The sequence below is a fragment of the Stegodyphus dumicola genome, chromosome X2, assembly GCF_044657685.1.
Source record: "Stegodyphus dumicola isolate Sdum_Otavi_A_Nest chromosome X2, ASM4465768v1".
Lineage (NCBI taxonomy): Eukaryota > Metazoa > Arthropoda > Arachnida > Araneae > Eresidae > Stegodyphus > Stegodyphus dumicola.
In genome coordinates, this window is record NC_140781.1 from 63,133,280 (window position 1) to 63,161,051 (window position 27,772).

The following is a 27,772-nucleotide window of genomic DNA, read 5'->3' on the forward strand; positions in this document are numbered from 1 at the left end:
ATGAACAAATAATCAGAAATACACAAACAGAGAGGAATAAATAACCAAAAATACATATTTCCTAACATAAAAACATTAAACAACAAATCTTATAATTAAGACAACAATAACACGCCGAATAAATACTAATTCAGAAGTCAAACAACAAAAATCAGCGTTAATTTACAAAACTTTCACAGGACTAGTTTCGATGGTTTTACCGAACCATCATCTTCAGCTGCAAAACCGCAAATGAACAAGACAGGAAATAATGTTTAGATAAGATAAGAAAGCCTGGACAAGAATAAGCAAGTGGCGCCATCTGTTGGCGAAACCAGAACTAAAACATAATTTCTCTAAAAGCCGAAGGCAAATTTGGATTGGAATTAGGATCGTTAACTAGAACAGAAAGATTTTTATGAATGTGAAATGCCTCTAGAAAATCCAGTTCTCCAATGGAAGATGTTTTTTGAATAATTTTGGCAGCAGAAAAATTGAAAGTGTGATTTTCGGACCAACAATGTTGAGCAACAGAAGACTTCTGTGTTTCCTTTTTTCTAACATATGCCTCATGTTCTTTGACGCGAAATTTTAAGGCTCTCTTAGTTTGGCCAATGTAAATTAAACCGCACTGGCAAGGAATCCTATAAATACCCCAGGAATTCATATCCGGAATGGGGTCCTTGAGTATAGAAGTTGGAATTTTATTGATGGGAGAGTAAACAACCCGAAAGTTAAATTTCTGCAAAATATGTGCAACTTTATAGCTAATTGATGGAAAGAAGGGAATGACAACAGAATTTTTATAATCTCCTAAAATAAGAGTGTTGCTTTTAGTGTGTTGAGATGAGAATTTTTTAACTGCTTGATTAATAATGTTGGGTGAAAAGCCCCTGTCAATAGCTATTGCTTTTAAATAATTTAGTTCTTCATCAAGGGCTAGTTTGGAGGAGCAAACTTGAAGAGCACGGAAAACATAGGAATAAAATGAAGCTAACTTTTGTTTAGTCGGATGACATGATTTAAAGTGTGGTGGAAGGCAAACCGATGAAGGTTTACGGTAAACTGTAGTACTGAAGTTGGATGTGTTACGTGTGACCAGAATGTCGAGAAACGGAAGAGAATTGCAAGTCTCAAGTTCAAAAGTGAACTGAATAGCAGGATCAATAGAATTCATTGTTGAAAGAACTCTATTTAAATCATCTTTATTACCTTCAAACAGGGTAAAAGTATCGTCTACGTAGCGGAACCATGCCGGGAAGTTTAAAGTTTCAAACAATTTTGATTCATAATAATGCATGTAGATATCAGCCAGGATGGGACTGAGGGGGCTTCCCATGGCTAATCCCTTTATTTTCGAATAAATACTGTATCGAGGCATTTTTGTTTTTCTAGTGTAGTTATCAGGTAAGATCATGTTGCATTTTAAATTACAGAGCTTTTGAGGTATCCCAGTAATGTATGGTGGTTAATTCTTTTCATAATATATAATGTTTATGTGCATAATTTTTATAAGTTTTGTAAAATTTTATAGTATTAAAAATCCAAAAAATTTTTTGAATGTTATGCATTTTCATTTTAAAATTTATTATAATTTGTTATATTAATTTATTACATAATTTTGAATTTTAATAAATAAGAAAAGGAAGCAAGTATTTTGGAATATCTTCAGATCAGTGCTGATCAATTAATAATCCTACTTAAGAGTAGACTTACATTTGCTAAGCTCTACTTCGTTTCTCTTTCTTGTTTATTCCAAGTAATCATTTTCTATCTCTCTTTAATTAGCTGATAAAGCATCTGAACTTTTATTATTTTTCAGAAATTTTTACTTCAGTAAAGAAAAATTTTGGTTAAGAAACTTAAGCATCAATTAAAATTCAAAGAATATGAAATGATGAGTATTCTTATAAAGACATCATGAGTTCCTCTACATTGACTACTTTTAGAGGTAGGATATAGTTCAGAAAAATTGCAATGAGAAGGTTTGCTTTAACAATTAAATATCAAATTGCTTTAAATATGGTGTTATCCTTATTCAGCATGCAAATAGTATGTTTCTTGGTTTACCTTTGATGTAATCCATTATGTGTTTACTTGTTTTTCTTTCCTTTTTTAACACTTTCTTTTTAAATTTTACCTTTTGTCACTATCATAATTGAGCAATTTTGCATTAGGCTTTGTTACTAACATAATTAGTTTTTGAATTTAATAAATCAGAATTATTTTGGCTGAATTCAAGAGAATTTATGAAGTCTTGCATTATAAATTTGTTCTGTAGTTTTTCAGTAGATGACCACATAAATATCTGTCATATATACTCACAGAAGCCTCTTTTCGTGAATAAATAAAAACATCTAGCAATATAGCTAAATTTACTATGTGAAAACCTGTATAAACTCATATTTGTGATTAAAAGTTGACAATATTTCAGAGTTGAAGTCAGAAGTGCACAATATATTCTTTATGCTAATATTAAAATTTCAAAATACTTTGAAATATTGTGCTGTGATTTGTTCATACAGTTCAGTGAAACAGTTACTCCTAGAAACATTGCCATAGATTGCGGGAGATGAACCTCTGAGGTGCAAGTGCTAATATCAATGTTGTGGTCATTAATTACTTAGGTCTGGAAAGGCAATGGTAAAGCTTCCGTATAGTTTGAGTATTGCTTATTGTAAGAAATTCTTTTTGACATACATACTTATAGGGTAAGACTTAATTATAAAAACATTTTCTTGATGAATTGTTTCTTTCCATTATCTGTGGTTGTGGTGTTGTCTACTCATTTGACTTTAGTATTTAAGCATATCCTTGTTTCCTAAGATTATTCATTCTAAATTTATATAAAAAATAGTCTTCACTAATACAGGTTTTTGTGAGTACAAACTCAGTTTCTTCTAGCCCACTAGCAATTTGGTAGTAAAATATTATTGATTGCTTTTAATTCATCTCAGGTGAAGTTATGATGTTTGAATGAGACTGCATGCTCAGGCAGTGGTGTAGCTAGGGTGGGGCAAGGGGGGACAACTGTTCCCAGGTGCAGCATCGAGAGGGTGCCAAATTGTAATTAAGAAATTTTAGAATGAAAAGTTTTTCATTCTTGGCATGCAAGAAGGGGGCGCAAAATCTTTAGGTATCTGCAGGCACTGAAATCCCTAGCTATGCCTCTGTGCTCAGGATTTTGAGATTTTGGCCATTTTTAATATGAATATGAGCATGTTTCACTTAGATGTTCTTCCCAAAAATATCCTCTTAAAGCAGATAATCAAAATAATCACCTTACCTAATCATAATTATCTTCTAAGCTCTCTTCCACTTTGTCTAGTGTTTTTTTTTTTTTTTTTAAATTTCTAATGGCACTTTACAAGACAACTGAACATCAAATAAAATACAAAACAAAGGCAAAAAAATTGACATTGAGTATATCTGTAAACTCAGTTGAATCTTTACCACTCAGGAGTGCTCCCAAATCAAAATATGAGGAAGGGCGGGCCATTTATGGAGATATGGCAAAGCCATGGAAAAGCCAGAGCTATATATCATTTTGCTGTATAAAATGTTGGCTGGGGTATACCACATGGTGGTAAATCTACTTCGTACTTTTTCTGGTGTAATTTTGTAATAGTGTAATGTAAGTGCAGATTAGTTTTTCTTAAATCCTCCATGAAGCATGCTTTTTTATAGGCAAAAACACTATGTTTCGTCATAATCAAATAATCGATTGTCTTCTCTTTGCACTTTAAACAAAATTTGAGAATTTTATAAAGAAGAAATAGAATCAGATTAACATAAATTCCTGACGATTTCATATTTTAGAGAAACTATCTTTTGCTAATTCATTGGAATTTTATCATGGTAGCGTAAGTAAAGCAGATACAAACCAAACTTTAAAATAAGGAGTTACAGAAAGAAAAATTATGTAGAAGAGGGGAATAAGAAAATTTATAAAATAATTTTTAAAAATTATGTGAAGAAAACTTTTTCCATAATGAAATGTGGCTTCTGAGCGTCAATGCACAAATGTGAAAGTGAAGTTTAATTATACAAGTATTTTAACATATGCATGCTTTGCACTTTAAGTGTTAGAAAAGTTCATAAAAATTTAGCATGTTTCATTTCAAAAAGAGGCCTAAAACAGGACTTAATTTCTAAAATCAGAAGTGCCAGAGCTCTATTCAAAACCATCAGGAAAAAGGGAAAAATAAATAAATAACTAATATAATTAAAAGGAAAATCTGAAAGATTTCAGATTTAAAGTTACGTCCAAAGGGGCTTTTTTTTAACATTTTGTGCATTACCTTTATTTATTAAATATCATGTTCTGCGCACTTAAACCATAAAATTCAGTTCAAGTGCAGTATTGCAAAATAATTTTAAATCGAGCATATCTTTAGAACTTCCGATAGAAACTCTCATGCGCTTGAGATAAAAATGTTTTTAATAAATGTACAATGTGGCTATTGCTCGCTTTGAAATCCTTGAGCTTGTTAATCGGAAATTCGTTAAAGTTTTACAAAGTATGAAATTGATAATAAAACAAATTTCAAATTTGGGCTTCCAGATGCCCACATTCGTAGTAGGATTATGTCATTCAAAATTTGATGGCTCTATGTACCATTGTTTTATCACAATGCAAGAAACATACATATGCATTTATGCAGATTCTTCATTATTTAATTTCCTCAAATATAATACAGGGCGACAATATTTGGTGGCAACAGTTTGAAAAGTGATACAGCCTTTTAAAGATTTCAATGCAAAATGAAAACAATAGTCCCTCTGGGACAAAGCCCCTTTTTACTTACATTTTCAGATTTTATATTATGCCCAAAGGGACTTTTTTAACATTTTGTTTGTTGCCTTTATTTATTAAATATCATGTTCTTTGCACCTAAACCATAAAATTCAGTTCAACAGCAATATCACAATATAATTTTAAAAGGAGCATATCTTTAGAATTTCTGATACACAGTCTCGAGCGCTGGAGATAAAATTCTTTTTTCGTACAGTGTTGCTATTGCTCACTTTGAAATTGTTGAGTTTGTTAATCAAAAATTCATTAAAGTGTTACAAAATATGAAATCGATAATAAAACAAATTTCAAATTCTAAATTAGGGTTTCCATATGCCCATATTCAGATGGAAGTGTACGTTATTTAAAATTTGATGGCTCTAGGTACCGTTGCTTTATCACATGTGAGAAACACACATGCATTTATGCAGATTCTTCATTATTTAATTTTTTAAAATATGATACAGGGCGATAATATTTGGTGGCAACAATTTGAAAAGTGAACCGACATTTAAAGTTTTCAACGCAAAATGCCAAAATAAAACTAATAGCCCTTCTGGGCTAACCGTAATAAGACTCGTAATTAAAATAATTACATTAAAATTCAGTAAACTACAAGGATATAAATTTTACTTTTCCTCACAATACTAAATATTGGTAAATAAAAGTTTAATGAATTATTAAATTCATGATAAATAGCTAAATAAAAAAATACACCGTTTCTCATCTTAGTTGGAGCTCTGGCTGGACTTAGATGTCATTCAGAAAACTAAGCAATAGTGTAGCTAGTCTCAAGCTGAATTCAAGCTCTGAATATTGAGAGAAATAAAAATCATTCTTTTTCCAGAACACTGGTGGAAAAAAAATAAAACAATTAAAACATCACTAGTGAGAATAGAGAGAATGCTAGAAACAATATGAGAGTATAGAATGAAATTTTAATGGAGAAGCGTAGGTTTGAAAACAAAGAGAGAAGAGTCCTAAGCTTTAATTCTAGCTGGCAAGCAGATTGCGACTGGGCAAAAAATTTTCTCCTGAATCCAATATAATAACAATAATAGAGCAAATATATGGTCTTCACAAGTGACAATTTTTGTCTCCCGTATTTGGTCATGTAATTCAGGTCTACAGGAGCTTCGCAGTGAGAGGTCGATAGTGCTGGACGTGCATGACTAACGCAATCACTCTTAGTACTTTTAAGATCAAACATTTTACCGTTCTCATAAATTCAATACACTACCTGGAGAATAAGCCTTTGACATATGGATGGGGGGGGGGGATTTTCTTTCCTTATAAGTCTTGCCACTTTTGTCCATTTTTTCCTCAGAGTATGCATTCGGAAGTTATAATTGATTTTTAAGGCATATTTATTTTTTAAATAAAATTTGCCCTCTGAAACTGTGTTTCATTTACATAAAAGAAGTACCGGAGCCTTTTTATTTTTAGAGCTGTGTTAGGCTCTGGCTAGAATCACAATTTACCTCAGAAACTGAGAAGTACTGGAGCCGGGTTCTGGCACAATTTAAGCTTCGGCCCAAAAGATAGGTCTGCCATCATATAAGCTTTGAAGATTGTTTTACTTGCTTATATTATTAATGAAATTGATGATTCATAATAATAAGCAGATTTCTCTATAAAATATTAAATGCACATCTTGCTTGAATTCTCTCCTCTCAAGTGTATCCCCCCCCCCCGGGGAATTTATAATCTACAAAATTTCTCAAGAAAATAAAGTTTGAATATTAGTATTTTTATAGAGTGATAAATTCTCTATTATATATAATTTGAAATTATTTAAATATGATGTAAGGGCTGTAATAACCATATTTAAATATTTTCTTCAGTATTATCACTTTTCAGAAGTATTGCAAAAAATTTCTCATTGTTTATTTTCTACTGTTCATGCATTATCATTGGATTGTAGGTATCCCAAGGTGCAATATCATTTGTGTAAAGGTAAAAGTGTATGCACACTCAGGTATTTCTTAAGTAAACAAAGAGTCAGCTTGCAGCCATAGGGCATTATTATGCTTTCACCTGAAAGCAGCTTCTGTTAGAGCAGAAGTGTCTTTGTGAAATGTATGCTTTAAAGTGTATATTCAAAAGCTTCTACTGATAGACTATAGATGTAGCCCTTGGGAAAACCTACTCTGCCAGTTACTTTTTATTCCATTTTTAGTTTAAAATTTTTAATGAGTTTAAATAAAGGCTTGTGTGTTTTAAATTCATTCAGATTATTAAAATATTTTCCCTTTCATAGTTTAAGAAGCTATATTTTCAGCTTTCTTATATACTCTTTTGAAAGTAACTTTGCATGCATTGCACAATGTTAACTGATATTTATTTATTGTTGATGTACTTCTATGCATTTTTTGTAATAAGAAATATTCTAAAAGATGAAAACTCCTATTCATGGTTTATACCATTCCTTTGTTTCAGATGGATATAACATGAAGCATTTCTTTATTTGCAGATACTCAGAACAGTTCATCTACCCCTAATACAGAACTTGGCAAAAGTAGTATGTCTTCAGGAGTGGCTGCCAGTGCTTCATCTATCTGTCAGCTCGAGCAACCACTTTTAATGCGAAAAACCTCTCCAGAACCACCCCAATCCTATTCTGCATCTCATGTTCAGCCAACTGGTTCCAATTTTTCACCTTCTGTACAACCAAATATATCCACAAATGGCCCATTTAAACGGCCTGTGTCATCCCATGCTGGAAATGTCATTCAAACAACTGTACCACAGGCCGAATGCCAAAATTTGTGTGCTGCAAACACTTATCAAATAAATACTACAGTGTCAACTAGTGTAAATTCTTCAATGTCAGCTGTAGAGTCACCAACTGTCCCTACTTCTGATTTATCTGCTGTTTTGCCAGCATCATGTAAGTTGTGTATTTGCTGTGCTATGATTTAACTGTCAGGCATGTGGTGTATGTTTAAAATGCATTTAATACTTAATTGTAATATATATATATATATATATGTAATAAATTCAAACTCAGACTCACTATAATATATTCAGGAGCAGGAATTTCAATGCCATAGATGTTTTGATCCATAATGACTAGGAAATTGGAGGCGAATGCAGAGTAAATCTTCAGTTTTATTTTCAGCAAATTGTTACGGCTACAAACAAGTCTGCATTAAATGTACCTTTTCCAAAAGGCTTACATTTTTGATAACTTTGTAACAAGAAAGCAGCAGTATAGTTAAGCCAAAGTGTGGAAAGCAAGTGCGTAATGTTCAGGATGAAATCTCAAGTCAGTCTCAAGAGTTAGTTTTGGTTCTCAAAGCATTTTGATTTTATAGTTAATATTGCTGTAACATTATTATTGGCTGCTTGAGTTTTAGTTCCATTTACATCACCAGAATTACGTAAGAGTCATATGACAGATTTTTCTCGAAATGACTCAGTGCAGAGAGGGGTTACTATTTTTAGAACAGAGAAGGGAAATTTACGTTGTTGATTTAATCTTCTATTCTTTTCTTACACACATATGTACCGGGTTGGAGGGAAAGTTCTGTGGTATTTTAAATAGGCAGGTGATTTTTCTTGTAAATAAAAAAAAAAACATCTGGCTAGTGAGTCAATCGGATTTTTTTTTTTGTTTTTGTTTTTTTAGCTGCTGTATAATATAAAAGGTGCCCTTTTTTACCGTTCATCATTTACTTGTAATATTTAAAGGAAAAAACATGTCGGTAGATAAAGTGCATTTACGACACTGCATTTTATATGAATTCCAAAAAGGAAGCAACGCATCTGTTGCATGTAAAAATTTATGTGCGGTATTTGGAAAAGATATTGTAAATGTTTGTACTTGTCAAAGATGGTTTAGCAAATTTCGTTCCGGGGACCTGAGCCTCAAAGAAAGTGTTCGATCTGGACGACCATCCAAGATCGATAATGATGTTTTGCGATCCATGTTGGAAAATAATCCACATTTAACAAGTCGAGAAATTGCAGAAGAGTTTGGCATTCATCATACAACTGTTGGAGATCACATTAAATCTCTTGGGTTTGTGTTAAAGCAAAGTGTTTGGGTTCCACATGAATTAACGGAAAAGAATTTGTCTGATCGTGTAATAATATGTTCATCACATCTGATTAGACACAATGTGGAGCCGTTTTTGGACAGGCTGGTTACTGGAGATGAAAAGTGGATTCTTTACGAGAATATTAAAAGAAAAAAATCTTACTGCAAACCAGGAACATCATCAGCAACAGTTCCAAAACCAAGTATCCATCAACGAAAAGTACTGCTTTGTTTGTGGTGGGACAGGAAAGGTCCAGTGTATTACGAGTTGCTGAAACAGGGAAAAAACATCAACGCGGATCTGTACTGCAATCAGCTGGATAAATTGAATGCAGCTATCAAAGAAAAAAGGCCAGCATTAGCGTCCAGAAAAGGAATAGTGTTCCATCACGATAATGCTCGCCCGCATACTGCAGTGGTGACACTACAAAAACTGAATGCGTTAGGATGGGAAATCCTTAGTCACCCCCCGTATTCACCTGACATTGCACCCTCTGATTATTACCTGTTCAGATCTCTGCAAAATTATCTAACGGGAAAAAATTCAAGTCTTTTGAAAGTGTTTCTAAGGCAGTTGCTGACTATTTTAACTCCATGGATGAGAACTTCTACAAAACAGGAATTTACAGGTTACCTGGAAGATGGCAACAGGTTGTAACAAATAATGGAGCATATATAATTGATTAATATTAATCACCTATTTTTATAAATGAATTCAAATATTTTCTTTAAAATACGACAGAACTTTCCCTCCAACCCAATATATGCAGATAAGATAAAAATGTGTAAATATAAATTATAATTTAAATTAGTATAACCCCTTAATGCTTAGCTTTATTTTGGTATTTCCCCTTGACGTAAATGGAACTATAACTGAAAGTGCTAATAATAACTGCCAGTCCAGTGCATTAACAACTGAAACTAACTCAATCTGAATTTAGATTTCATCCTGAACAGAAGTCAGTTGCTTTCAGTACTTTAGCCTAGCTGGGCAGCTGCATACTGCTCTCTTATCTATAAAAAATATTAATGTTTTGAAAAAGGCAGGAGTAGTGTGCCAAGTTTTTTGTAGCTGCAACATTTTGCTTTAATAAAAGATGCATAGTTAATCTGGCTCGACTGCCCAATTTGCTGTTCATTATGAATGAACATTCTGTGCAGTCAGTATTTCTACATCATTACTTCTCAGTTTGCTTCATTACTATGGGTCAATAGTAAAGTGACCACACATCCCGATTTTGGCGGGACAGTCCCACTTTTTGGAAGACTGTCGCGCGTTCCACTTTTTAGAAAACCTCTGTATTTCTTATTTTAAATGTACTGTAAAATATATATTATCTATTATTTATTAATTATTATAGTAAATATAAAGAAATAAAAAAACATAAATAAAGAAACACATAAAATGCATTCAGAGTGAACTAAATTAGGCGAAGTAACGAGTTAGATTTACTTAGTGATTTACTTAGTGTTTGATCATTATCATTATGTCTTGCCAAGGAATATGTATTGTTAACGGAGGAACAACTAGCATTAGCTGAAGGACTATTTGCTTTCCACACAATAAAGAACAATCAAAGTTTCAGATCAATTGATTGTACGTCGCACATGATCAAAACATTGTATGACAAAAAATTTGCATGTACAAGGACAAAAACCGAAGCAATTATTTGTAAAGTTTCTTCACTATATTTGTTTTCACAATTGCAGAAAGAATTAGATTAAATGTACATTTATATCTATATATTAATACTACTGTGCAGCACACATTCTGCTACTGTGGATACTACTGTGCAGCACACATTCTGCACAGTAGTATTCAAACAGCATCTTACTTCCAGTGGATCTTGAAAATATTATTGCAAAAAATTATTCGTATTCTTATATATGTACTGGTGCGTGTTGAAAATTTGGAGGATTTTGTGAAAGCGCAGAAATCGAATATAAAAGAATTATTGGTTACAGCAAAACACAATGGCTAGCTCTTTTACCAGCTGTACAAAATATTTTAAAAATATACGTACCATTAAAATCATACTTTTTATCATAAGATAAATGTCCAAGAATATTGCAGCTTTTTCTTGAAAATGACAGTTTGGCTACGTTGCACATGATCAAAACATTGTATGACAAAAAATTTGCATGTACAAGGACAAAATCCGAAGCAATTATTTGTAAAGTTTCTTCACTGTATTTGTTTTCACAATTGCAGAAAGAATTAGATTAAATGTACATTATATCCATATATTAATATCTTGAAGAACGGACAGTTCTTGAAGAATATCTTGAACGGACAGTTCAATGCGAGGATATTAAAAATTTTCATTGGGTGACATTAAAAAAGGAGATTTTATGGGCATATGTGGGAAAATCTTTATAATACATTAGTAACCATTTTCCAAACAATCATATTTGCGAAAATGATCTTTTTGATGAGGTGATGAGTTAGAAAGATACTGAAGAAAAAAAATTAAATTTTGGTTCTCTGCAAATGTGGACACAGACAAAAATAGCACGGAGTTATTCCTTCATTTTAAACAGAATAATATTCCTTATGAAAATATTTTGAAAATTGTAGAATACGCGCTTTCCCTTTCATGAACAAATGCAGCAACATAACGTGTTTTTTCTAGTATCAATAAAATATGGACAACTGAAAATACGCATTTGAACATTAAAACTTTAAAATTTGTATTAAGCGTAAAATATAATTTGTTCAATTCATGTGAGAAATTTCATGACATTTTAATAAATGATCCGAATCTATTGCAAAGTATTCACTTGGATAAAAAAATATGACCGTGAAAGAAAATCATAATTTTTTAAATAATTGGTCTGCTTTAATAACTAAATTACAATTCTCATTTCATTCCATTTGTCCTGCTTTGTCTCAATGAAAATGTGGTCACTCTAGTCAACAGTCAACAGTAACGGGCGGGTAAACCAATAGAAAAAATTCATTTGTCTCAATAAAAATTTTCCATTATCAAGATGAAATTAATGCTCCATTCTTCAACATGAAAAGTATCTACAAAATGAATGTATACATCTTCAAAATAATGTGATTAGTCAATAACTTCTGTACTCAAGCCATTCTGTTTATCTTTTTCACTATGCTAAACCTTTATTTTGTACCTGCATAATATTTTGAGCATCTATTGAAATCCTCACTTACATAAGATGCCCAATGGCAATATCTAAAAATAGGGGGAAAAAATCATTTTACTGTTGTAGACTAGTGCTTAAAAATTCAATCCATCTATATTTATAGCGAAGGGGTTTCAAGGATCAGGCCAGATATTGTTTCTCCAGTTCAGTTTTAGATATAAATTAATAGAGATCTCACTGATAGAATAAACTGCACGTCATTTAACTAATACAAAATTGATACAAGTGCTATGAGTTTCCAGTTTAGCATGATGCCTATGATTTGAATTAAAATTGTATTTTGATGTAGCAATTTTGGAAAAGCCTATTAATTATTGTTTAAAAATAAGTAAATTGTAACACAATTTTAATTATATGATTTTGCAGTCATAAAATGTTTGTGTACAATAAATGCTGATACCTTGGTAATTGTATATGTTAGATGAGTTTTATATCTTTGTAGTAATTAATTCATCTAGTAGAGCAGTTAAAAATATTTTGCATTGTAATTGAATTGCAAAGTGATTATTTTTTAGCCCAAAGGTGTTTAGCTCAGAAGGGCTATTAATTTCGTTTCGTCATTTTACTTTGATTCGCTATAAATGTTGGTTCACTTTTCAAATTCTTGCCACACAATATTAGAGCCCTGCATTATATTTAAAGAAATTAAATAATGAAGAATCTGCATGAATGTATGCATGTTTCTCACACTGTGAAAAAACAACAGCACCTAGAGACATCAAATTTTGAATAACATAGTTCTCCACTCGAATATGGGCATCTGGAAGCCCAAATTGGGAATCTGTTTTATTATCTATTTTCATATTTTGTAAAGCATTTATGAGTTTTTGACAGAACGATTTCTAAGCGATCAATGGCAACACTGTACGAAAAAACATTTTTAGCTCCAGCATGCGAGACTGTGTATCGGAAATTCTAAAGATATGCTCTTTTAAATATTTTGTGATATTGCTGTTGAATTGCATTTTATGGTTTAGGTGCAAAGAACATGATATTTAATAAATAAAGATAACACACAAAATGTTAAAAAATGCTCCTTTGGGGGTAATATAAAATCTGAAACTTTCAGATTTTTTTTTTTTTTTAATATATAGCACTTAACTACTTTTGAATTAAATAAGTAAAGAATTTTAACATTTTTTCATGGAAGATGATTAAATTGTAATGCAATTAATCATTATGATTTTGAATCATTTTAAAAATATTTGAATTAACATTAAGAATTTAATAATTATTCTGAGAATGGAGTAAGTATAGAATGCAAATTAAATAATTTTGAATATTATTATAGAAAAAGATAAAGAAATTCGTTTTGAGTAATAATGTAGAAAATATAAAAAGCATAACTTTCAAAATTATCATGATGACTATTAAAAATATTAATAATTTTAAAATGAATAATTGTAATGAAATTAAATATGTATAATGCAATTGAAAAGTAAAATGGGGAAGAGGAAAGTAGTGTCAAGTTATGATGGACTAATGTTATAGTTGTGTAATGAATAACTGAATGTATAGAGTATGTTGAGGGACTACTGGTTCTAAAACTGAGACCTATTATTACCTCTGTACAGTTGTTCTTTTTGCCGTCTATATATATGATAATGTTGAAGGCTCTCATTTTATGACTGAGTGTAATTTTTTAACATATTATTATTACTTCTTATTCTTTTATTATGAACTTTATTACAGTATTGAAATCATAATTTCTGCTATACTATTTCTACTTTATTAATGATGTTAAAATATAATTTATCAATATAAAAATAATTTATCAATATGAAAATGAGTGTCACAAATTTCTGTATGTGTTAGAATAAGTAAAGTTATGTTAAGTAAGTAAAGTTAGAATAAGTAAAGGCTATGTGAAGTTTATATTTGTGATATGTGAGAACAAATTTGAACAACGGACTTTTGAATTGAAATACTCAAAAATTTTATAAAACTCTAAAAATTACATTTATTTTAAAAATCTGATATTAAAAATTGTACTTTACGATTATTTAATTAATTAAATGTTAGTTGAAATTTTATGATTTACATTTCTCTTAACTACTGCTTTAATGCTTTTTCTTAAGGAAAAAAAAAAAAAAAAAAAAGGCTTCTCTGTCCCTAAGCCTTTTTTCCTTGAAGGGGGAGCATATGCAAGATAAAAAATTTGTAAATATAAATTATAATTTAAATTAGCAATAGCCCCTTAATGCTTATTTTAATTTGCTATTTCCCCTTTCTTTTCTAAATATAGTAATCCTTTTCTTCATTGTGTCAATTTGAGACTAATCCATGTCATTTATTGTCTCTTACATAATGATGGTGATGTAAATGAACTAAAACTCAAACAGCCAAATATTAATTTTACAGTGGTATTAATTATCCATTCGAATGTATTGAGAATCAAAACTCACTCACTTTGAGTTGAACAGAAGTTACTTGCTTTCTATACTTTGGCCTAGCTGAACTGTTGCTTACTTCTCTCTTCTTACTGCAAAACCTATAAAAAATGTAAATGTTTTGAAATAGGCATGAGTAGTATGCCATGTTGTTTGTGGTCACAATATGTTTTCAAAAATACAGGTGCATATTTAACTTGTCTCGGCTGCTCAGTTTGCTTTTCATTATGGATCAGCATTTTGTGCAATCAATATTTCTACACCATTAATTCTAAGTTTTCTTCATTGTATATACATATTGTATACCCCTTTTTTCTTATATTTGGTATTAATTTTTTTTTTTTTTTTTTTTTTTTTTTTGGTAGGTGAAATTTCTAATCCAAATATGGCTCCTCCTGGATACTATAGTGGACCAATATCTGGCAACAGTTCATCATCCATGTATCATTCTGATATACAAATGCATCAAGCGCAAACTACTGTAAATGCATTTCCTTATACTAGTAATGATATGCAAAGTGATGATAGACAAGGAATTCTTAATATGGCATATTATCCTGTAAAACCTGCTTGGCTTTTTTGTGACACAGTTGAGTCAAAAGAAATATGGTATGGATTTAGTGAGTTAGATTCTGAAGCACTGGAAGAAGCTTTTCAAAAAGGTTGGTGATTTTTATTATATATAAAGTGGTGGCCAAAATTGTGGACAATTTTGGAAATTTTTATGTTTTTGAACTTTGTATGCTTATAGAAAACATTACATTTCACAAAATGCAAACTTGTATATATCATTTTAAAGAGAATATATTACTGAATTCAATACAAAACACAAAATTCAATTATTTGCAATACAAAAAAAATTAAACGATAATAGTTATCGATATACATTAGATAGTGATGATTGCAGTGAGTTATCAGTACTTAGTACTCACCTTTTATTTTTGATTACAGCTTCACATCGACGTTTCATTGAGCTGACAAGAGTTTTAAGCTCTTCTTTCGTTATTACATGATGCCAGGAAACAATTATAGCCTCAATTAGTTCCCTTTTATTTGATGGGCGCCTCATTCGGACAAGAGTTTTCAAACAGTGACACAAATTTTCGATAGGATTGAGGTTAGGACTGTTTCCTGGCCATGACAACAATTTAATGCTCTTTGTACGAAACCACTCTTTCGATATTTAAGCCGTGTGGCAAGGAGCAGAATCCTGCCGAAAAATAAATGAAGCATTGTTGGGAAAGAGATCTCTGATGGAAGGTAGAAGTTTTGGTTCTAGAATAGTGTCAATGTATTTTCTGGCATTCAGTGTCCCATCGATAACATGAAGGCGACCAATACCATCTGCTGACATGTATAACACTAACTGGGTTCTTCAAAGTTGCTTGAATGCAGTCAGGATGTAGCTCTTCAACTATTCTACATCTTACATATTTTTGCCCATCACTACCGAATAACGATATCTTAGTTTCATCACTCCATATAACTTGTGACCACTGATCATCTGTCCAATTAACGTGTTCCTTTTCCCACTGTAGTCTTTTTTTTTTTCGTTGCTGAAAATTAAGATAAGGCTTTTTTCGTGGAATTCTACCTCTCCGTCCAACATCTGTTAATCTTCTCTTGATTGTTCTTGAACTAACAGAAACACCAGCATCGTTCAGATCACTTCTGATGGCCGCTGATGACATTTTTATATCTTGGAGACATAGTCTTCTTATTCTTCTGTCATCGATAGATGTGGTGCACCTTTTTTGGCCTTTTCCTTCTTTGTTTTTTATTGAATTTGTCTGCTGATATCATAAACAAAACTTTCGAACTCCAGATGCAGTCACTGAACCACCCACCTGTCTTGCAATTTCAGCATAGGAAAGACCACTTTCTCGTAACACAATAATATTACATCTCTTTCTAGGTGTCCATTCTACTCTTTTATTTGATGTCATTGCTTTTTGACTAAATATTAAAATTTTTACAAAATTTCCTACTTGTAATTGCAGTGTATAAGAAACAGGTCCTCCTTCTACAGAACAAAGCAAAATAATGAATTGTTTCAAGTGTAAACATGATGGCAGCTTCTACTGGCAGTTACTAACATTTGATTGGTTCTCAGAACAAGAACAGTGATTGGCCAGGAAAGCTAGACATTACAAACCACTTCATAACTGTGTTTTTTATTTATATTAAAGTACATATAACTTTTTTTGTATTGCAAATAATTGAATTTTGTGTTTTGTATTGAATTCAGTAATAAATTCTCTTTAAAATGATATATACAAGTTTGCATTTTGTGAAACCTAACCTTTTCTATAAGCATACAAAGTTCAAAACATAAAAATTTCCAAAACTGTCCACAATTTTGGCCACCACTGTATACATATATATATGTGTGTGTGTGAGAGAGAGAGATAACATTAATTTCAAATAGCGTTTTAAGTCTGTTTTAATTTGGTTATTCCCCTTTTCTCACCTGAAGATAGTAATAAACTTATAATAAATCTTTCTGAAGTGTGTTATTTCAAAATTCATCCATATGATTTTTACATAATGCTAATGATACATGTTTTTAAGGCAAAAGTAAAATCTTTGACCAATTGTAATTAAATCAAAACTTTTAGGTAAATGGCCTAATACATAGAAAACACTAGCAGCAGAGAGATATATTTTAATGAAAAACCCACTGCAGGGACGTTAAAAATGCAGTACATTAATTTTTCTGTCTCCTAAGAGTGTAAAAATTCTTTTGAAAAAAGTAATTTCATGATACTTGATATCTGTTACACTTTTTAATATCCTTCAATTTAATCTTCCCCTAGAAGGAGTTGTGATTTTGCCTTTTGTAACGATACCCCAAATTCCACATTTTTTTAGGATCGAATTCCAGTGTAACTTTCTTAGAACATTGCTATATTTGGTCTAGAGCAGCGGTTCTCAACCAGTGGTACGTGTACTACTGGTGATACACAAGAGAAAAATAGGTGGTATGCAAAGGAACAAAGTATTTTTAACTATTAAATTCAAAAATTAAATACTTCAACATCCTGTTAAAGTTTTTTCTCTGACACTCATAAAAATATGCAATCTGAGCTTTGTTTAAGGACTTCAGTGAAATATTTTCACAAATATTCTTTTAGCCATACATATAACAAAATTTGTCATAATTGATGTTTTTAAAATGAGTAATAGGAATGGATATTGTATTTAATGGGAAATAAAAATAAATTCCCATAAAAGATGATAGTATCTCATTAATTCTTTTAGATTTGATTGATTTATTAGAATGTCTACATTTTATGCACCACCATTTCTGGGCTCATAATGCTCTATTTTCAATTTGAATCATTTTTTAATGTTGATTTGCTATCTCTAACAGTGGATATTTTGTCTTTGTGTTGCTTTGTATCCCTTACTTTTCTATGCGATTTGAGAATATTGTTGTTTGTTTTTGAAGAACTCGTAATATGTGCATTTAAATATTTGTGAAAAACTAATAAAACAAACCTAGATTTTCAAAATGGAAAAATGGCTAGGATTGACTCAGTGGAAAAGTGATGATTGATAGGTGATGGATCCAGGATAGTTTACTAGCACTAAGTATATTGAAAAGAAAAATATAGAAAATATAATGAAAGTTATTTTATCATTTGAGTTTTCTTGGAATTGATATGAAATGAAACCCTCAATCTCAGTGTGCTGTTTGCAAAGTACGAAACTATCGTTTCCTAAAAGACATCTTAAATCTAAGCATGTCAATTTAAAGGATAAATCTAAAGAATATATTAAGAGGAAATCAGCGGAGTTAAGAAATGGTAAACAAGTAATGAAAGGTTTTGTTACTTCATGTGAAAAAGCTTTCAAAGCTAGTAAGCCTAGTAAATCTAAGAATCATCTTGACTGGACAGGCTCGCACTATAGGATAAAACCTTACATTACAAGCAGCTAAAGATATTGCTTTAACATTATTCACTGACAAAGCAGCTAATAAATTTAATAAAAATACATTATGAATTGATATAGTAAGGTTACGAAATAAGGAAATGGCAAACTCCATAAAAGAGATGCTTATTAAAAAAATAAAACACGGTGAGTATTTCACATTGCAATTTGCTGAAAATGCTGATATAACAAACTTTGTTGAATTATTAGTTTACATACCTTTCAAAGAAGATAAAAGAAAGCATATCTGTTTCAATAACTTCTTGAAAATCTAAATAGAGACCATAATTCTTTTGTGAATTATACCCAGACCAGAATTATACCCAGAATTATACCATTATTCATTGGAAACTCTAGATCATCATCTTTATAATTATTCCATAGTTTTCTGTAATTTTTTGGAGGCTGAATCCAATGTCAGATCACCATCAGGAAAATGATAAGTCATCAGATATTCCTCTGTGTCTGTAATAGAACATGTCCTAGAACTGTCATCCTTTTTCATAACATTCAGAATCATAGAAGACTTTTTTTTAGTCAATGTAATTCCATAAGGAATACCATATGGATGTCTAACATTAATAACTTCATACCAGGATTGATTCTTAACCAAATTAATTTCTATCCTATGCAATGCTTTAAGATTTTAATAGTTTACTCTTAGAAAATTTCTGTGTTTAATACACATGTGAAGAGAATTTTAACTATTTGTACTTTGGAATACAATAGTACCAATTTAGAAATCCACAAAATAACATTTTTCATATTAGATTGAATTTTATTTTTAATCTTATTTCTCTTACAAACGCTTGCGATCCCTCCTGTAAGTAAATTTATATTCTCCTTGATATTTGATTCAATTAAAATCTTCTATCAAAGGTAGCATGTCTCTCTTAAAATTCAGCCAGTTTAAATCTTTTAATATGTATCTATTGATATTCTTCATAGACCCAGTTAAATTTCTAAAATCCAATTCAGTATAATTGTGATCAAAACTCCTTCTAGCTCTTTCAAATGTAGGTGGATAATCTGGACTGTTTAATATCGATAGACAAAGTTAGCAAACTCAATTACAAGTTTTCCTCTGGAATCCTTCTGTTAAGGCTCCAAATTTTGCCTTTTACTTTGAAATATGCTTTGCTCAGTACTTCCAGTTCTTCACCATGCAAATTTCTCAATATTTGTATTTCACAGTGAGTTCTGAAGGAGGAATTCAATTTGCAGAAGTAAGTAACAGATCATCTGATTGGTAATTTATATTTGAAGTCACAAAAGTTTCAGTAGCCAATATTCTGATCACAGAAATTGTATTATGAAAAATTACAATATCCATTAATTATATCATCAGCATTGTATGGTCGTTAAAGAAATGCAATGGAATAATTATACTGCTAAGATATTTGTTGCAGTTGGGAACACAGCAGCTCTATCATAATGGAGGTTTATTTGCACTCTTTCAAGATTCTTGAAAGAACTAACAACAATAATCAGTTCTTTGGATTAATAAGTCGCATTGCCTTTCTAAGCAAACACACTTTTTTTATCCAAATTAGAATGTTTTGTGCCTAAATGTAATTTATATTTATTGTTTGCATTTTTACAATTTTCATATTTGGAATCGTGTTTACAGTTCCAAAGGTTATGACGCTTCTAAAGAAATTTGGTGAAAGTCATGTCCTTATCTCATTTTTTATAAAAATTACAAAATCTCAAACATTTGAAACACATGACAACATTTAGATATTCTTTAACTGTTATATAGAACTATTTCAGATTTACTGTACTTAAATTAAATGATTGCCTTAAATTTTTCAGGTTGTACCATTGCAACCCAATGCAATTTCTCATGCTTGGCTTTTACTGAAAATTACAATTTAAGACCTTGGTGCAAAAACCAACCAAATCCTAATTTTAGGATTTGTATAGTTTTGGGATTTGAAAGGAAGGAATTTTGGAAGTTTGTGGGAATTTTTAAAAAAAAACTTTCTAATTTCGAAATGAATTTGCAACTGTCCCAAATTTTGGTTTGAATATAGATATTATTGGTATTTGTTATATGGCCCAATATAAAATTGAGATTTTTGTAAAAATCACACCAAAAGTGATTTTTGAAAATTTGGACTTGTCTGACTTTTGTACCAAAATATTGAACAAAAAAGCACAGACTTGAAAAACCAATATTTATTTCTTAAATAAAATCTTATTGAAGCACAGAACTAGATAAATGAAGAGTCTTATTCATAAGCTCCATCTTCTAGAGATTCCTCTTGAGCTTCTACACTTCCACTGGAGGTTGTCATTCTGGTTCTTTAGTTTCCATGAATATTGTATTGTATGCTACCTTGGTATGCTTCTGGTACATATCTCTTAACCAAAAGCTTTTAATCTTCAACTTTTTTTAAAATTTTGCAGCAAAGGATACATCTAGATCATCCTCGTCATAGGCATTGGCGTAGTTAGGGTGGGGCAAAGGGGAACATCTGTCCCTAAGTACAGCATCCAGAAAGCGCTAAACTGATGCTACAAAATTTTAGAATGAAATGTTTTCCATTCTTGTCCCACAGAAGGGGACAAAATCTTCAGTTGTTCCCAGGTGCTGAAAACCTTAGCTACGGCTCTGGTAGTAGGTAACGATAAGTTAGTGCCAAGCTTAATAGCGGAAAACTTAGTGAAAAGTGGAAGGGAAATGCTATTGCTATGTTCAGTTCAATTAGAACATCAGATTGTTGAAGTAGAAAATTTTGTCTCATTTGTTTGGCTGCTAAATATTGCTTTAAAAATGGGTTTAAAATGCTCGGTGAAATCAGTTCAGTATTACATCCTGAGTTACATCTACGACCCAAAACTGTTTGCTAGGTTTCCTTACTAGTTCTTTCCAAAAGCAGATATGTAAACTTGCTGTCTTCTTTTCTCTTTCTCAGCTAAGCCAAAGGATTGGTCATAGAGTAAGAAACTATGACCAGGCTCAGGATAGTGATGAAACTAGAGTAATAATTTTAATATGCTGCTTAACCAAGGTGAACTAATGTTTGGTTATAGTATGATTTTTGTTCTGAGCAAACAAGTTGTTAGAAAACAGCTACAATGTTGTTAATGTAGTAATATAATGGCGGAGAAAATTAATGATTTTGTTGGTACATTTTATGTATGTGAAGATGCCTCATCATGCATATAAAATGTTGATAATTTGGCTTTTCCTGAAAAAAATGTAGATGCTGTGATGTCACAGCTGTTGCTTGTAAAAAGCATCTCCCAGCCTTAGCACGCAGCAAAAGAAGATTTTTGTGGATTGTCAAAACATAAAACTTCTGCTGTTTCATTGGTCTTGACAAGCTTCTCTTTCATCAATGTAAAGTATACTTCTGCTTTTCTAGCATATACTGTTTTTCTGTCTGTAGTATATATTTGCTCTTACAAACCTGCTCTGCTGCTATTAAATTTTCTGCCATATCACATCCAAATGAGAACCAAAGCTTATATTGTAATTTTTGAAAAAATAATGAAAGTAGAAGTTGTATGAAACTTTTGATTAACATTTTTCTCCATGTTTAAGTTTTTCAGATACATCTGGTTCATAGTTTTCCAAGTTTAACGTATACATCTTGGAAATGTTCAGATCAGGTGATGAGTTCAGTGTTTGTTTTTCTCCTCACTATGATGTGATGAGTGATTAGGAAAGCTTAAAATATGATTGTCTGTAGTAGCTGCAGTATTCTGAGGAATTTTGTTAGGGTGGGTATTATGCTTGCAACTCATGTCCAGTGGAGTGGCAGTTTTTTCTTGTAAAGTGAAGCCTATATGATTTACCCAGTGTCTGGCAATTATGGATAGAACATAATGCCTGTCTGCAGACTATACATTCAGTGCCCTTAACACGAATCTGCAACAATAAAAATATTTTAAGTACAATTTATTAAAATAATTTTGAAAAATTGAACCGCAACTGTGCATAAATAGAACTAAAAAGTTAAAAACAAAATTTAGTAAAATACGAGGGCCATCCAGGAAGTAGATTACGTTTCCGTCTGTGTCCGCTAGGGGCGGGGCTAGCGCGGCCATCTTGGGGTCAGAGCATTGCGCAGCTCAGTCTGCATCTAGCCGTGCTAGTGAGAGGTTCGTGCTGTGCTCCGTTCAGATACTGTGACGGTTTGAAATGTCTGCATTAATTGAAAATCCCGCGAGCTGCGAGGTGCGCTCAGTAATAAGGTTTCTGACTGCAAAAAACTGTAAACCGATAGAAATCTATCGGCAGCTTCGTGAAGTGTATGGGGACAACATTATCACTGAAGGTGGAGTGCGTCAGTGGGTCATAAGATTTCAAAATGGCCGAACCAATGTTCACGACGAAGATCGAAGTGGGAGACCCAGCATAGTGACCGCCGAACTTCTCGAAAAAGTCGATGCTAAAGTCCGTGAAAATCGAAATTTCACAATAACGGAACTTTCTTTGAGTTTTCCACAAATTTCGCGAAGTTTGTTGCACGAAATCATCAGCGAAAAGCTTGGTTACCACAAGTTTTGTGCAAGATGGATTCCAAAAATCTTGACAGAGGACCACAAAAATCAGCGAATGGCTGCAGCGTTGAACTTTTTGGACGCTTACCATAAGGATGGTGACTCTTTACTCGATCGCATCGTTACTGGTGACGAAACATGGGTGAAACATGTGAACTGTGAAACGAAATTGCAATCAATGCAGTGGGGGCACACAAGTTCTCCCCAAAAACCCAAGAAATGCATGCAAACAATGTCGGCAAGGAAGATGATGGCGACTGTTTTTTGGGACAGAAAAGGTGTAATTTTGGTGGACTTCCTGGAATGAGGCACTACAATAAACTCTCAAAGGTATTGCCAAACTCTCCAAAAACTCAGAAGAGCAATTCAAAACAAGCGCAGAGGAATGTTGAGCTCTAAGATCTTGTTGATTTACGACAACGCCCGGCCCCACACTGCAAATGTCACTCGTAAAGTTCTTGAATCTTTTAAGTGGGAGTTGTTTCCTCATCCGCCGTACAGTCCCGACCTGGCACCGAGCGACTTCCACCTATTCCCAGCAATGAAGAAGTGGCTGGCTATGCAGCGTTTTGATGACGACGCACAGCTGCAAGAAGAGGTAACGAAGTGGTTGAAGGCGCAGGCGGCCGAATTTTTCGACGAAGGAATTTCCAAGCTCGTACATCGCTACGATAAATGCCTTAATTTGTATGGTGACTATGTAGAAAAGTAGTATTTGAGTGTGGCTTTCATCTGTATATAATAAAATTTGTTTCCTATACTTTGTTTATTTTTTTATTCCAAAACGTAATCTACTTTCTGGATAGCCCTCGTAGATGGTGTTTAAAATTTTTTATTTTGATTTCTTTGTGCTGTGATGTAGCCTATATAAACTCCAAGTGTTAGAAAAAATCCAATGCCATCTTGTTTATTAAAAACGTTTTAGGCAAACTATGAATTTGCCACAAACATATAGAAACTATGTTTTTGTCATTTTCCTAACCTACCTTTCAGTGGAAAATAACAGCCTTTGCTCTGTCGGTTCTTGTTTTTATTCTTTTACCTTGCCACATTATCTACCCAGATTAAGCCACCAAATAAAGATCTTCATTTTCTTTTTTAGCGAAGCCATTAAATTCTTGCAAGATTTGGTTACTTTCATCCGCATTGATATTCAAATAAACATTTGTGACGACAAGCACAGTCTTCTCCCACTTTTCTCTCGGGTATTAATTTTGCACTTTTTATGGTAGTGTCCGCTTCCCTTATTGATTGCCATTTTCATTTTCCTGATATTTCTTTGCCATGATGCCTCATTTCATATTTTCTTCTATCCTTTTTTGTACAAGAAGTACTTACACTGTCTAGTAAAATAGGTTTGTTTACAAAAGATGTCTAATTTGGATTATTTAAAGCAATATTTTGAATCTTCTTGTATTGTCTCTCTTTTTTTTTTTTTTTTTCTGTTTTTAAGTAGGATTGATTTAAATTAGATTGATCAGTATCAGATGGCAAATATTTGCTACCTGATATTATTTAACAGCTTTGCTTCAAAGTGAACGAGATACTCATGGTGATGCTACAACCAACTTGTGGCTGCTGTGAACATGTTAAAAAGCTGTTCTTCATCAGATGACATCATTTCTAATAATATCACACACGATTATATATATATTCCACATGATAAACAACAGACCATGTGCACATACACATTAAGAAGCAACAGGAAGCTACTAAAACATGTCAAGAAGCATCTAGTAAGTGAAGTGTGAGATTGTTCAAGGTCATGTCCTCCTACTCTGCTACTATTAAAGTTGGGTATAAAAATCGAACAAGTCCTGAACATGACTGTTTCTTGCTCCAAAGGGTATGGTCGACTAAGTCCATTGAGCATTTTAAATTGATCGGGGTCGCTTTAAATTAATATACCCAGTGAAAAAACATAATTTGACCCGAATGTGGACTTGGCCAGTTTTTGCATGAAGGCCTTCAATTCCTCTGTCCTTAAAAATAGGGTTCTTCCTCTTTATAGCATCTTGAACGTATCTTGCTTCATCTTTCCATCTGTGTTGGCTTTTTCTTAGCGGGAGATATCATCTACATCTCATTTTTAAACAAGGGAATCAATTTCATGTTATAAGCCTATTATGTCATCTTTATTTAAACATCCAGTAACAATACCACTATTATTGATTTTCAAACATTTCTAATTACTATTTTTAATTTTGTAGGAACTCTTGTTTTGCCAGATCTTGTCTTAATTTCTTCTGAAGAAGCTCCTATTTTGTTGGGATGTAACAAAATTGCATAATCTTGATTTTATTCTGTTTTTGTGAAGTCATCTTCTCAACCACCTTTTCATTTGCAAAAGATTGTAATTTTTATCGAGGTTGCATTTTATTATGTTATGTTCCTTTAATTTTCCTTTCAAATTAATATCTGATGCATTGGGAATAATATAACTGAAAAGCATTTCTTGTGCATTAATTATTTTCTTCTTTAAGGATATTGTTGTAATTTTTGTTGAGATTGCATTTCAATATGTTTCTTTAATTTTCTTTTCAGCATTGTAATTTCTAACGCTTGAGTGATAATATAACTGAACAGCGCTTCTTGTGCATGAAATATTTTCTTCCTTGAGGATAGAGTTATCCTGGAAGATTCTTCTACCGAAGTCTCTAAATCACTATACTAAGATCAAGCATCTTCAATGAGATTGCTCTGAACTACAGTCTTTGTCTGCATTTCTTGATTCAGCCAGGACCTTGGGGTTTTCCTGAGTTGAAATTGGGTTCGGTTAACCTCCGCACCCTGACCAGATCCCAGAAGTTTTAGCACTGAGCAGTATAAAATTTATCTACCTTCTCCTATTTAGTCTCAAACCAGTAAACACTTTAATTCGCTTTCAACTTATCAATAACTTTTCCCTGGGGGGAAGCTCATCAGTTAATCGAGTTCTTTTCTTATTAATTTTCAACTGTGAAAAAGAACTGTTCATGTATTTCAGTAAAGCGATTATTGTTACTGCAAAAATTCTGAGCTGAGCTTTTTTATTTTTTTTGACAAGTATGAATAAAATCAATCAAATCTATATCTGCAAATCTTTGAATAAGATTTATTTCATATTTTAAATTAATTAGCTCTATTTGTAGATCTTCTAGTGCATTGTCCATATTAATTTTTAATTGAAATGAAAATAACATAAATTTGAACTTCAGGTAACTGAAATCTGTGCAATACCATTTTTGCAACAAATGCATAATTGAAATGGCTTTGCAGGCTGCCTAAAAATTGCTTCTTAGGCTGCTAGTTTGAGACCACTGACATAGAGAATCAGTTGCAGAACAAAATTTTTTTCATGTAGCATATATATATAACAAAAATATTTGATAGCATTTTTAGCTTTCCCTTTCTGTAATCTTGTATAATCATCCTGTGGCTGAGTGTATAATATTGCTTACTAGTAGTAAATTTGTTATTGACTTGGGATTTGGCAGACAGGGTGGCAAACAGGGCATTGAGTTTAATGATTTCCCTCCTGTATAACATTAATGTTTTTCTTTGAAAAATCCTCCCTGAAGGCATTTTTATTTCCTAGAAATTAGTTCTTGTATGATTTGCTGTAATCAAACAATAATTGTTTTGGTAATAAAAACTATATTTATTTTTCATTGCTGCAGTTTAAGTTGAAATTTTTAATTTAATTTATACTCTGAAGGAGACTTTCTGTTTTATATTTTTGCAGATCCACAAGCTATTGTTGCTACTGATGGGGGTAGATATGATGCATATCTTGAGCAAAGAATTAAAAAATCTGTGTATTATGATTCCAAGGAACTGCATATTAGACGTTGCACATGGTTCTATAAGTCAGATTCATCTCAGAAGTTTGTTCCATATGAAGAACATACAGCCAGTCTGCTTGAAGTATGTTTATAGTTGTTGCAGAATTCGAAAGAATTTTTTTTTTAAATTTTTGTATGCACAATTTTTTTTATGGAAACTCTTCCTGTGAATATATGTAATAGTATAAATTATTATTATTTCAACTCAAAAGATTGATAAAAAATAAAAAGTAATTTAAAAGTGCAACAAAATAGTAATTTATATTTAAATATTTTTAACACGTTTTTATATGAAAAAATTCGATTAAAAAATATATGATGTTAAAAATTTAGATTTTAACACAATTTGCTTGAAAGTTGTAACATTTGTAGTATCAACTGTAAATAAAGTTTGCCTGTTTAAATGAAGGTGCTGTAGAATGTAGGTCACTTCAGTCATTATTCTGAAGGCACTTCAGTTATCTGCCTTTTAACTGGGAATTCACCTCTTTATACTGTACTTTTAAAATTCAATTGGAAATGAAATCAAAACCTGATTTACTCTCAAATTTTGTTATTTTACTTGCATTTTTATTATTATTATTTTTTATTTTAACTTTTTAGGTTTTGTAATTTTGAAAGGTAGTTCATCAGACATGTATAAAATATCAATTAGGAAAGTTTGTGAGGCTATTTGTTCTTTATGGAAAAAATTCTTTTCCTGTTTATATCATTCTTAAATGTAAAATTGATATTGTATGAGCTTATATATATTCATTGCTTGAACAAATTTAATTTAAATATATATGTGTGTGTGTGTGCATGGATTACATGTGTATTACAATAACTAGGACATAGTGAAGTCTTTACAACATTTGGCAGAATTAAAAATATTAACATGATGCATTTGTATAAACTCATAATTAACAAGAACTATTATCGATATAAAAATTTAATTGTTGATAAAAAATTTAATGTTGTCAAAACAGCACAATCAAATTGCTGAAATTTTAAACAAAATTTTGATATAAAATAGAACCCACAGTATATTTAATAATTTTGTTTCATTGGAAAATGAACCTTACTTCATACAAAGGTAACAGTTTTGTGTTTTTGACCGACAAAATACTATTAAGAAAAGCAG

At 31.7% G+C, this 27,772-nt stretch overlaps 1 protein-coding gene across 3 annotated transcripts in view; it reads left to right on the forward strand.

The window, feature by feature from the left end:
* Positions 1-27,772, forward strand: part of PAPLA1 (Phosphatidic Acid Phospholipase A1) — a 64,349-nt gene that overhangs the window by 6,632 nt on the left and 29,945 nt on the right. For 2 of the 3 annotated variants that reach the window (XM_035370331.2, XM_035370330.2), the window contains exons 2-4: positions 7,248-7,664; positions 14,740-15,036; positions 26,550-26,731. In XM_035370331.2, the coding sequence (XP_035226222.2) occupies positions 7,248-7,664; positions 14,740-15,036; positions 26,550-26,731 (896 nt within the window). Of the gene's footprint in view, positions 1-1,801; positions 1,931-7,247; positions 7,665-14,739; positions 15,037-26,549; positions 26,732-27,772 lie in introns of all 3 variants that reach the window. The other variant, XM_035370332.2, reaches the window with a different exon arrangement.